This window comes from Struthio camelus, chromosome W (assembly GCF_040807025.1).
Source record: "Struthio camelus isolate bStrCam1 chromosome W, bStrCam1.hap1, whole genome shotgun sequence".
Taxonomy (NCBI): Eukaryota; Metazoa; Chordata; class Aves; order Struthioniformes; family Struthionidae; genus Struthio; species Struthio camelus.
The window spans coordinates 66,416,551-66,429,062 of record NC_090981.1 but is presented as its reverse complement, the minus strand read 5'-3'; the positions used below and the strand labels follow the sequence as shown (position 1 = coordinate 66,429,062).

The 12,512-nt window shown below is 40.9% G+C and overlaps 1 protein-coding gene across 5 annotated transcripts in view; it reads left to right on the top strand.

Moving 5' to 3' along the window:
* Positions 1-12,512, top strand: part of LOC104138494 (dymeclin) — a 231,246-nt gene that overhangs the window by 193,518 nt on the left and 25,216 nt on the right. For all 5 annotated transcript variants that reach the window (XM_068924734.1, XM_068924731.1, XM_068924732.1 and 2 more), the window contains one exon: positions 4,467-4,580. In XM_068924734.1, the coding sequence (XP_068780835.1) occupies positions 4,467-4,580 (114 nt within the window). The remainder of the gene's footprint in view (positions 1-4,466; positions 4,581-12,512) is intronic.

The following is a 12,512-nucleotide window of genomic DNA, read 5'->3' as shown; positions in this document are numbered from 1 at the left end:
CACTGAAAGAATCCAAGTGGAGAAAACATCTTGTCCTTGATAGCTCTGCTGCTCGGTGGATGCTGTAGTAAATACAAATAAATGTTTCTTTATTTCAGAATGTCACTATTGGAAACGATAGATGGGCAAAATAGTAGAGGCTGTGGATATTCCTTCAGAGTTTAAAAAAAAAAAAACCTTTAAGACCTAAAATGCCTCTTTTGAATCCATCTAAATCACTCTAGCTTCCTTGTAACACTTTTCATCTTTTGAAATATTTTGTGAATTTATTGGTTATGAAACAGAAGTACTAAAAATGAGTCTCTCGGGGGAAAACTGACCTCCTAAGTGGAAATGCTTTATGAAAAATGATTTTGGAAATCACTGCGGAAAGCAGGTTTCATTAAGAGGTCTTCAGTATATTAATGGCACAAATTCTTGTGGCCTGTCTACGCTGTGCAACAAAGCATGGAGATGACCGAGTTCACGACAACCAAGGCACCTCTGTGGCTCTCACAGCCGGGATTAGTCCTTCTGAATAGGGCAAAGCACTATGCCCTGTCAATATGCTATTCTGTTTAGAAACTGGTAAGATATTCCTCATAAGTGGCTGTCTAATCCAGCATTGACATGCCTTTTAATCTCTATTAAAATGGGAGCCACAGTGGAGAGAGCCTTTTAAAGTTGCTTGCCCGGAGAAGGCCTTTGGACACACACCGTGGTTTGGGTGCAGGTAATTCACAGGGACTGGTCGAGTTTTTTGCTGCGGGCTTTGCAGGTTTTTTTTTTCCTGTTTTCTTAGATCAGCTGCCCAAATGAATAGTGAAAATAATAGCTTTCAGAATATCCAAAGGAGATACCACAAGAAAACGATGATGCGTCCGTCTCTCAGCCTGCTTTTTGTTTGCCCTGAGATCTGCTTTTTTCTGTACGTTAGGATGTGCTCAGCATTACTTTTTAAAGCAGCTGCTAAAACTTGAAACTCATTTAATATTACGCAGCCAGTTTGCTTTTTCTGCATTATTTTCCTTTAAAGTGGACAAGGAGTTGAAATCTATTAATTTCCAAGGTTATTTTAAATGTAGCTCTGTTACCTCTTTGGGGAAGACACTTAAAGTGCTTTCAAAGGAAAAAGCTATTCTTAAAAATATATGTTAAGCTTTCATTTTCATCTTTTATATTTGGGCAGATAACTAGGTAAAGTGTTTGGCCTTTGGCTATGGAGGAGAAGGGAACTTGGGCAGTGGGGACGTAAATGCTGGATGCTCTTTGGTTTTATTACTGATAGGATGGTAAAAAGCAAATATCTCTTCTAATGTGTCCTCTTTATAACTCATCTTTTTTTTCTTTTTTTTTTTTTTGTATAACAGGTACCTTATTGAGATACTGTATGGTTTGGGTTAGAAAAAGAATTAATCCAGTTCCATTTTTGTCTGAAGTAGGAAGTCAAATAACGCTTAGAGATATGTATTGTTATTTAAATAGATTTTTTAAATTTTGGTCATCATCAGCATACCAAAAATTCCCCGTTCAAAACTCTGTGAGGCACAGACATACCCTGAAAATACTGGAAGCCTATCTCACTTTTATTGTATATGAAATATAACCCAACCAAGATTAGTACCTTTATCACAAAAACCGTGATTATTTCACAAAAAAAATCTTTTAAAAGCATGTTAAGAATTGGAGAGTCTGACTTTACAAAGTAGGAAATGCCAGAGTGCAGGCGACATCGGCAAGCTTCATTCAGTTTTTATGCTTGCATTATATGATAGGATTGTGTCCCTTTGATTAAAAGCCTAATATTAAAGTGTGCGTTATGATAGTATTTTATCTTTTCGATTAAAAGCCTAATATTAATTTGTTGTTGTGGTTTAGCAGAACTTGAGCTAACAAGGGAACACTAGTGGGATGTAGTCTCTGTACGAGCCTGCCCTGGCTGAGGGTAGATTTCGCCGGTGATTACTGACAACAGAGGAGCGTTGAAACATGGGAAATTCTTTTTTCTTTCCAAGTCTGTGGGCAGCTTTCTTGTTTCTATACGAGCTACGTATCCTCTACCAGCAGTTTATCCCAGACTCTACGTTAAATCCACAGCAGTCTCCCTCCGAGTGCCTCGTGCTCTTTGCTCAAGCTGTTTCTTGCCATTTTCCTGGGTAATTTTGGGTTCCTCTTTCCAGTGCCTTAGCTTATGAGCTCAGCACATCTTCCTCCTCCTTTCTTTCATGGGTCGGAGATCACAGCACTGCATTGTCCTTATCAGGAAGAGTGTAAGACTTACCGGCTGTATCTGTCAGAGGCGGTCAAGTCCTCTCTTATTCTAGTACTTGAGGTTATTGTAAGCCTTATGGAAGGCTAAACCTGAATTCTCACTTGACTGATTTCCACAGTTTTGTTGTCTGAAGCAAAAAAAAAAAAAAACCAAAAAAACAAAAACAAAACCCCAAAAGCAACTTCTAGCAACTGTAATCTGTCTGTATCTCACTTGTTTGGTGCTTCACAGTTTCTAGAGAAAATTGCTCTGCAATCTGGTAGATCTACCTGCTCAAAACAAGGGCCGGAGTTTCTAGGATCACAAGAGAGGAACAACAAATTTGAATCCCAGGGTAATCAAGCCGTCAGCTGTCTTTGTTTTATTAACAGCAGCTGAGCTGTAAGGCATAATTAGGGTAATGGTTTCTGGCTCCAGCTGTGTCTCACTCCAGAACAAAGAGACCTCAGCAGAGATTTTATAATGCAATACACTTTTCCCCCTTGTGCTTGGGGAGCATTAACAAGGATTACTCAGTGTGCTGGAGTCTGTGATTCAGATACAAGTGGGCATTACCGCTTTTCAAAGAAGAGTGTGTCCAAAGCATATGAGAAGTCTGGGAAGCTAGCAGAAGTGTGCACGGTGAATAGCTCGGGTATCTCTGCAGACCTGGCTCTAGGAAGAAGGCTCTGACCATCCTGTAGTACTGAAATTTTGTCCCATACCCTTCCCATACCCTTTTCTTCCAGGTTTTCGATCACCTGAGTGACAAGTTCCTCTGGGAGAGCAGTTGTCCTTTGCAAAGTGTGCTCTTTTGGGGATGGAAGGAGCCACAGAAGTGCAGGTTATCTGATGTCCCACATGAAAAGGGATGTCTGCTTCTCTTGTGACCTACTGAGCTTGGAAGGGGGTAAAAGTTGAAGCCTGACCTAACTGTGTTCTAGCTAACAAGGACCCACTGGGTCACAGACGAGAGGGGAAAAATAGTGTGAAAATCAGCCTGGCCTCACCAGGGAGGTGCATGGAGAATAGGAGTATTTAAAGGGAACGTACAGGCTCCTGTGTGTGGAAGCTATGGTGGGTCCATGGGGGGGTGTTGGAGTGGGTGGTTAATTAGGGAAGAAGAGGAGCTTTTGTTCATTTTTTTTTAAAGTGTTGCGGCTTTGGATGCCACAAAAACCCCAGCTAACGGATGTCAACTCTTCTAAGTGCGTCAAGATTTATAGTGGTTGTCTTAAAGCGCTCTGTCCTGGTATCCTTAATGACATAAGGATCAGTTTAATTCTTGAAAACTAAAGTAAATTCAGGCCCAAGCTACCAAAGGTAGACCTGACGGGCTCGAGAATCCCAAACCGTGAAATAAGAAGTGCAAATGTGTTTGAGACTTGAATTTGATGCTATTACCAGAAATCATGATAAGATCAGCAGACTCTGATCTGCGTGTTGCACGCTCGTCAACCCTTCCCTTTTAAGACAAAGGCTCAGACCTTCACCTCTGAATGTTTCTTGGGTGGTTTGGATCAGTTTATTTTCTTTTATGTCAGTAATCCCTCTCTTTGGATCTCATTCGGCCAAGGTGGGTGCATAAACACTGACTCTTCTCTGCTGGTCCCAGTTTTGCCAAGATTTGCAGAATCACAGTCGTGTGGATGAGATCTGAATCCGACTCGAGCAGTTGTGTCTAAATCTGGTGGCAGATTATGAAAGGATTATTGCTAACTTTTCTAAACGTTTATTTTGATCACTGATTGTTGGGCTTTTTGATGTATTTCTGTGTTGTCCAATAGATTGTAATAATCCATTTTTTCTCTGAAAACAGTGTGCAAGTTACAGAAATTAAAGACAGAAAAAACGTAGAATTTTCTAGTGCTCTTCCTGGCCTAGTTTTTGAAGCATTTTAATAGGATAAGGATTTTTACTTATATATTATTAATAGGTGCAACTTTTAAGCATATGCCAATGCCAGTACTTGAAAACCTAAATTTATTAATTCAGCTGCGTGTGTTAAATTGCAAATTCATCCACCCTTTAAAAGTGACAACAGGAGAATAGAAATAACTGTGCTAACTTGTCACTACTAAAGTCCTCCTGATTGTGGCCCAAGCAATAGCATGATTATTCTTTGAGAAGTACAGATATAGTGATCCAGGGGAAGAAGATGACAGCTTCATATGTAAATTGATGAAAAGATCTCTTTTCTTCCTCTTTGTTTATGTGCTCTGATTTTTCATTCCAGGTGATCAGCTTCTTCAGCTCACGATTAGAGCAAGCTGGAGCCGAGTTGTCAGTGGAAAGAGTTCTGGAAATCATCAAACAAGGAGCTGTTGCTTTGCCCAAAGACAGGCTGAGAGTAAGTGTGGCAAGACCTACTCAATTAGTGTGTAATGTTCCAATCAATTACATACGCACACTTTATATGTATAATGTCAAAACATAGTTTCCTCTATCAATAGCAGGTGATAAGGGATTGAACTGTGGATTGCAATCTGTGTATGTTTTAATTTCAATTCCTAATTTATACTAAATGTTTGGGTGAGTTTTCTTTACTTATTATTAAATTGGAGCATGTGGAGGAAATAAAATCAGCTGAGGCTAAGGCTTTTTTATGCTACAAGGATAAGTTTCTGAGGCTTTAGTCCTGGGTTAAGGGTAAACCAACTTAGTGAAAATGAATCCAGGACCTGTTAAGTCCAGTCAGCCTGACCATGAGCTTTCTAGATAATCCTGAGCAGAGCCCTCCATTCTCTTTTGAGAATCTCTCAAATCTCATGAGGGATTTACCAACGTGACAGGTTTTATGAAGCTAAAATCCAGTAATGGCTGTGTGATGTTTCAGTGCTGAAGTCTATGTAAGTACCTAAGTAAATACATGAGTTGTATGTATTTTCTTAAACACTAGCATTTTCCCTTCTCTGCTTTGCCAAGCGTATTTTAAATACCATCTGCTTTCTGCAGCATCATTTTGGTTCTTACTTCTTGGTGAGCAGGAGCTTCTTCTCAAGACCCTTTTCTTTTGTTATAACTATCGGAAATTACCATCTGATAAGGCATATTGGGTATTCATGGCCATTGGCGACAGCTGGTAATTTATTTATATCGTGGCAAATTTAAAGCACCCAGTGGGAGCTGTCTAGCCGGCTGCATATACTAACGTCTTTCCTACTGTTCCCTGTGTCCTCCCTGTCGGAGCTAGTACGTGTAGCGAGTCAATCAGACTGAAGTACTTTGGAACAGATTGGTCTAGAGCCTGAGTTCTGAACAGCAGTACAAAAATAGCCCAAACAATAACAGAGGCGTTGTTGGATCCAAATCCTGAGCTCAGCCCTTCAGACTGTGTTCTTGCTACGTGACGCTGTTGTGGATAGTCGGTAGGAATGTGTGCAAAAAGAGGGTACAGAGAAACGCTGTATATTTGGCATTTCCTTCCCAGGGGCTGCTTTTTCTGTGACGATTCATTCATGCATGCAGATAGTTAAAAACTCTTGTGTTAAGAGACCGCAGTAGTTCCTTCTTGACGTAAAGCCATCAGTAAAAAAAAAAAATTGTTGCTTACAAAAAATAAAAGTTTATCTGGCACTTAGGGTGCCAGACTGATTACCTGTTGGGCCACAGTTTAAAGAAATGTTGTTTCTAGAGTGAAATCCCATCGAGTTTTACTTTTCCTGCATTAATGATGCATGGTGTTCAAAATTACGTGTTTATATTGCAGCTTAAGTCAGCAGATCAGCATGTTTTGAAAAGTGTTATGCCCTGTAAGTCCTTATCAAGCCATAAGGTACTTTACATTTTGAGGATGCTGAAGGTGTGACTTGGTGCGCTTACCTTTCCTCCAAAGGACGTGTGTTTAGGGGCAGGCTTAGCAAGTGAACATAGACATTCTGGCACATAATTCCTTCACATTGCCCACTTTCACCTACTGGATTTTAACATTTTTTTCAAAACCCTTTTGCAGAGTGACGCTTACTCTCCTGCATGGTGGAAAGTTGGTGACACTGACCCAAGTATCTGTAACGTCAGGCATTAATTTGTAAATGCTCGTAGCTCCCTTTCTTTGCAAATACTTTCACAATGAGTAGCACAAGTGATTCTCTCGAATGGAAATTTCACGGCAAGTCTTCAGGCCCTCTGTCCTTGTTCTTGTCTTAGAAGGGTCTCACAAGTCTCACTGTTTCTCAGGTCTTGCCACTTCAGTCTCTGAGATTTTCGGCAAAAGCTTTTTTCTAAAGCTTGAAAAAAAAATCATGTTAAGATCAGACTGAAGATACCGTTACACAATATGTTGGCAACAACGAGCAATTTCAGCAGCTAAATAAAGGAGAATGCTTTAATCCACGTATCTTTAATGACACTCTCTTGGGCATGTCTGGATGGGTGGGAGCAGCCCTACCCACATTTGCTTTGCCTGCACAATAAGCTCAGTTGATGTTCGCATCACTAAGCTCCTACCTCTGAGCTGGAAGCCATCTAGCTGCATAGAGCAACTCATATATCCTACTGAAGGGATGTTTTTTTAAACACATATTAGCTTGGGCACAGCCAATTAGGATATGTGGCTTCTGGATAGCAGGTGGGTTGCGCCTGACCAGCTTGGCGAATGCGTGGAGGAACTATGGGTCTGCTGCATCTGGGCTGACATGACCTATATGTAACTACAGCATGAACAGCTGTGGAGTTTAATTCTGAGAACTGGCTTTTCAATTAATTGTTGATTCATTTGCAAGCTATTCTTGCTTTTTGCATACTGCAGTGCCCAAAAGTACGATAGACCGTGCAGAAGACTGCTCCCACCTCCTAGAGTTACCAACTTTGACTTAAGCACCTTGAGGGAGGAGGTTGAAACATAGCAGGGGTTAGGATTTGGAAAAAATGAGGACTGGAGTAGTGCTTTTACTCGCTTTCCTCCCCACATCGCATACAATGGTGTTTTTTTCTTGTGTGTAAGTACGTAATGTATGCACAGATAAATGCAGGGAATGTTTTCAAGTTGCTTATCTTGGCCTTTGCGCAGGAAGTGAGCGTTCAAGAGGCATTGTATTTATTCAGATTTCAAGTCTGATGCTCAGACCATAGTTCAGACATGAATAAACGTAAACTAAAAATAACAGCACTTACAGCCACGATCCTGATCTGCATAATGCGGCTTATCGGTTTTGAGGCGCTCCCTGGTACTTCTGCTCCCTTTCTCTGTGGGAAGCACCATGCAACGGAAAGCGAGCATGCGAGTTAGGAGCAGGTCTCATGAAATTGTTATACCTGCAAGGAAAGATATCCTGCATCCACTTAGCAAATAAACGTTGGGGAACAGAAGATCTAACTCATATTTTCCTTCTAGTCCTGAAGCAACCTGACTGCCGTTCAAGATGAACGATATAATTAATGTTATTTTAACCCTATGCTTTTAGCTGTGTGCTGTGGAAGGCAGGGAAAGTCCAAGCTGAGTAATTAGGCTTTTAGAAGACTTCTGCGTAAACAGAGAGATAAAGGGCAGGTGCTGAAATCGAGAGCTGCTTATTGCTCCTGCAGTCTTTGGGAGGAGATAAATGAAGTTAATATGCCTGGGACGGAGGTAGAAGCCACAGTTTGGAGATAGAGCCGTCTCCTTTGCAGACGAGCAGCCCACAATCCAGGCTCCCTGTTTTATTGCAGAAGCTTATTAAAGGCAATTTAGAGATCATAGTGATAGGCGAAAATTGGCCTCATTCTTTCCTTATTTTTTATTTTTCAAAAGTTCACAGGCTGTCTTTCTTCCCTTTGGTGAGCTATCTGTGCTTGCAGGATGAGGAGCGTGAGAGAAATGAGACTGTGTCTGGAGTCTGAGAGTTATCTCGGGACTTCCAAGGGGAGTTAGCCAGCAGATAACTGCTCTTTTACAATAAGTGGGAAAACTTGTTTTGAATGCCAGCTATTGACTGGAAGCTGACATTTGGGTTCATGGACTGATCAGACTTGAGAGGCCCCATGTTTCTTTTTAAAAGAAAACTTCCCATCAGCTAAGCCACTGAACACAAAAATATTTCATTTCCGTGAACATATTCTGAGCTGCATTTATTCTTTTCCTGTTTTTTTTTCTCTTGGTTTCAATTAGCATTTTGTCATCCATGTGCATGTTGTCATATGTTCTTGTTGTGTTAGGCAGACATGCCATTATGCCATCAACTTGCGCCTATGGTACTAAATTTAATATTTATCGAAGTGCATTCTAATTTTATGAGCATTAAAATTTCACAGATTATGTAAAAGGAGCAAGGGTAAAAGCCTTCAGTCTGTTGACGCAAAAAGCTTCCCTTCAGGTGTCAAAAGCACTTCTCGGAGGTTTCCCTTTTATTAATAATGTACTTCCAACTTCTTTAGCTTCCAGGTATTTCATGGAAGCCCCTGATCATCAAGGCACCTGTGAGCAGGGGAGAACAGTAAAATATCCCTGTGACTGTTGTTAGGTATCACCTGTAAGATGGGCCAGGGCAGCTTTGTATCCTTGGCATGTCACCCAGTTCCTGGGTTTTGCTACCCAAAATGCCATAAAAATGACATAGTTGTTGACTGAGGTGGCAACAAAGTTGTGTGTCCAGCTTCTGGCTGCAAATTTGTGTGGCTGCACTCTGCTGCAAAGTTGAGCGTTGTTCCTAGCCCAGCTTCTGGCCGCAGATAAAACCCCCAGCTTTAAACACTGTTGTGCTTTTCCCTTGAGCTGGCGGTGTAGAGAAGGGGGCTTGGCCGCAACTCGGCTAGGCGTTGCTCCTGAGCTCGTGGAGAAGCTGGGCAGAAAGATGGGCCTGCTCCATGGCCGTTAGTGCTCCTGACTCCTTCGTCCTGCCGCGTGCAGCGGCAAGAGGTGGGTAGCATTCGGAGCAGTAAACCAGATTGCGAAGAAAACCGCTAGCATGTTATATGCATGCGTGCTACCTAGAGTGGCGATGTTCCTCAGAACTGTGTCACTCGGGATGTATTGGCAGTTGTAGTTTTTGGTAGGAACGTCACCATCAGTCCATCACCGTGCTGGCACACTGAGATACTGGAATAGCCTGTGAGAAGTTTTTTGGTCTAGGCTTGGTTAAGAGTATTTAAACCTCACTTTGGATGCTGCTGGTATCATAGTTGTCATTCCCACCTGCAAACTGTCACTGCAGTACACAGTTGAGCCGTTTCAGGTTTACTGCTTTAAAGAATTTAGCTCCTGGTCCAGAGTCATGCTACTAGGGATGATTTGCCTTTACTCTGTAACGGTCACCTGTGTTTCAGGTCCAGTTTGATGGTGGTTACGATCTCTAAAGCATTTCATGCCATGAAACGCAGGTTTCCGAGAGATCATCCATTGCCCCATTGTCTGTTACGATTAATCCTGATGATAGTAACAGCAATTTTACTACCAGCATCCAGGTGTCCTTTGTTCCCAGTGCTTGTTATTTGGCCAGAGCAAGATACTGGTAGGCTTCAGAATCCAGAAGAGCAGTCTTCCGTAATCTAAATTAAACTTTGTGGCAGATCTGTAGTTCCTCAGCTATGTACAGCTCTTTTGTGCACTTGTTTAATGGTTACAACAGTACTTCACTACCCTGGACTTTAGGCAGAGAGAAGAATGCATAACTTTGCGTGACGTAAAGGCGTACGAGTGAATGAGCTGCGGAGATCAGCAGCTCCGCTACAGAGCTCCAGGGCATAGTACTAAGCAAGAGAGACAGAAAACTTCCTAAAAGTAAATTCTTCATCAAAACTCTTCCTGATATTTATGTTTTTCTGACTGAAGGGTCAAGGATCTTATTATAGCGGAAGCTGGTTGTATCTAAGGCATCCTCAGGGCTGACGTTAGGCAGGCGTCTATGGTGCAGGCTTCCCTTCACTGACCCTTGGCTGCTGTTAACCCTTCACCTGAAGAAGATCAGATTAATAGGAGAAGCATAGGAAACTTTTTAAACAGAGTGCTTTTTGGGCCTTTCCAAAACACCAAGCGCTTGCTAAGAATAATATTTATAGATTGTGTATATCCTTCTGGCAACTTATATCCTGAATGAAGATGTCAAACTTCCCTGCTTCCGTGAGCTGCCCGACAAGTGATGAATAGTAACTCATGTTGCTTTGAAGGCGTTCCTTTTAGAGGCCAGCTTCTCAGAGACCTTGGGTAGAAAAGAATATACTCCCCATCCCTTGAGAAATATGATTTCGAGTAACCACGATTCCAAGAAAAATGATCTAGAGAGTTTTGATGGGGCCTCGTGCTCAGTAAATAACTTACCATTGTGGAGCTGTAAGCAGGCAGGCAAAGATGTCTGCACTCAGATGACACTAGTTAATCTTAAACTGGGATTATAAACTTGTCTGTCTGAACCAGGGCAAACCCTCATGCAGGTGCTCTTATTTTAATGTAAGCCCAGCTGCTTAAGTTGTTGACAATGAGTTTAAACTAAACCGAATGACACCACTTTATAATAAGTACGTCCAAGCTGGCATTTATATTGTTTTAATCTGTTTAGTTAAATGACGCAAACTTGTGTGTGGACAAGATCTAACTTAGCTGTGTGAATAACGTTACTGAAAAAATGCGACTATTAACATGCTTAAAGTACCAAAATGCTTCATTATACCATTACTTCTGATTTGTGTTGTATTTTGGAAATTTCTATAAAGGAAGGTAACATAGCAGCCACTCTTAATTTATAATCCCAGAAATAATAATTCCAGAAATAAGAATCTTGAGGACCAAAACACAGATCATCTTGGTTTTATGTCAGAGAAAAATGCCACACAGAGTCATTTTTAAACATAAATATGATAATCCACAGAAGTGCTTCCTTAGCAGGACTTGAGCAGCTAGTCAGAATATATTAACTAAAGAGAGCATGGTAAGAAAGTATTGCAGTGAGGTCCGTATATATTTATTAACAGAATTGCAACCCTTATACTTGTTAAACCTTTGTTTATATGCTTGGTTCTTTTCTTTTTGAACATTGCAGAAGCCAAGTGCCGAGGTAAATTTGCTTTAGCATCTGTGCATTCAAAGTCTTTGAAATCTGTTGACTCCTTTTGTGAAATTCCCGTGCGTGAAAGTGTATTTCAGTAGTCTTTAGGGAAACTCGTTTGCAGCATTGTATGTATTTTATGCATTTTATTTATATGCCTTATATGTAATATAATGCAAATACTGCTGATGAGCCGGATTAAATACTGGCAGAAGTCCGTGTTCGGAAGTGTCCCTAATAAAAGATGGAAGAAATCATGTAACCTGCAAGCTTTAGGGAAAGCAAAATAAATGCATTCTGCAGCCCTTTAGCATGTAGTTTAACTTGAAACTCTCAGTTAATGAAAAAACCATGGAACTTCATATCGCTGAGCACAAGACTTTTAAAATGTTGGCATGGTCTCTTGAGTCACTTATAAAGCATATTTATTTATTTATTAAGGGTGTGTTTTAAAATTCTTAACTAAAAAGCAACCAAAACTCTTGATACAGTTGCTGTTCCAGTAAACGTATGCGTGGATTCTGAAAGTCGTACGTGCCAAGATTTCGTTTTCTTTGTCACTATGGACAAGTCCTTTTGCCCATAAGATCTGAGTTGAGTATATCGCATGTTTGCACAGGGCCAGGTCTAACAGCAGTGATGTGTACTGCGGCATTCGCAACCTCCATTTGGCGCTCCCGAAGAGAGCTAGCTAACGTTGTGACCGATACCGTATTTGTATGTTACTCTTAGGGCTATTTGAAAAGGGAATGTGCTCTCCACCTCTCCCCAGGTATCTTCTGGATATGAAACTTCTACAGGACCACGTTTTTATTCAGTTGTTTTTATAGCATTATGGGGAAGGGACCAAAAAATACCCCACCCCTCAAGCAGCTCCAGGGAACTCATTTTTCAAAGGTGAATGCTCCTGGGAACCCAGACAACTTAGGTTTGCTTTGACATAGCAGCTGTCTGTCAATTTTGGAATTAAAACAGTATTTTAGCTTCAGTTTACTTCAGTGGTTATAAATTCTTCCATGGGAGTGGAAAAAAATAAACAGCAACTTTTGGCATTGTTGACTAGAACAAGAAAGAAACAGCTATTTTGTTTTACTTGTCTTCCTGGCACACAGTTAAAAATGCACTAATACTTTTCTGACACCTCCCTATCGAGGAGTAATATAAACATCATTGCAGCATCAGCATAGGAAAATATGCATTAGCAAGCTCTTGAATGCCTGATCTTTAAACTATTTCTCGTGTAGTATCAGTTTCTTGCTGTAAATGAGCCAAAATCCTTTCCAGCAGAAAATAATAACCATGCTTTCAACTTGGAGAGAGCACTCTAT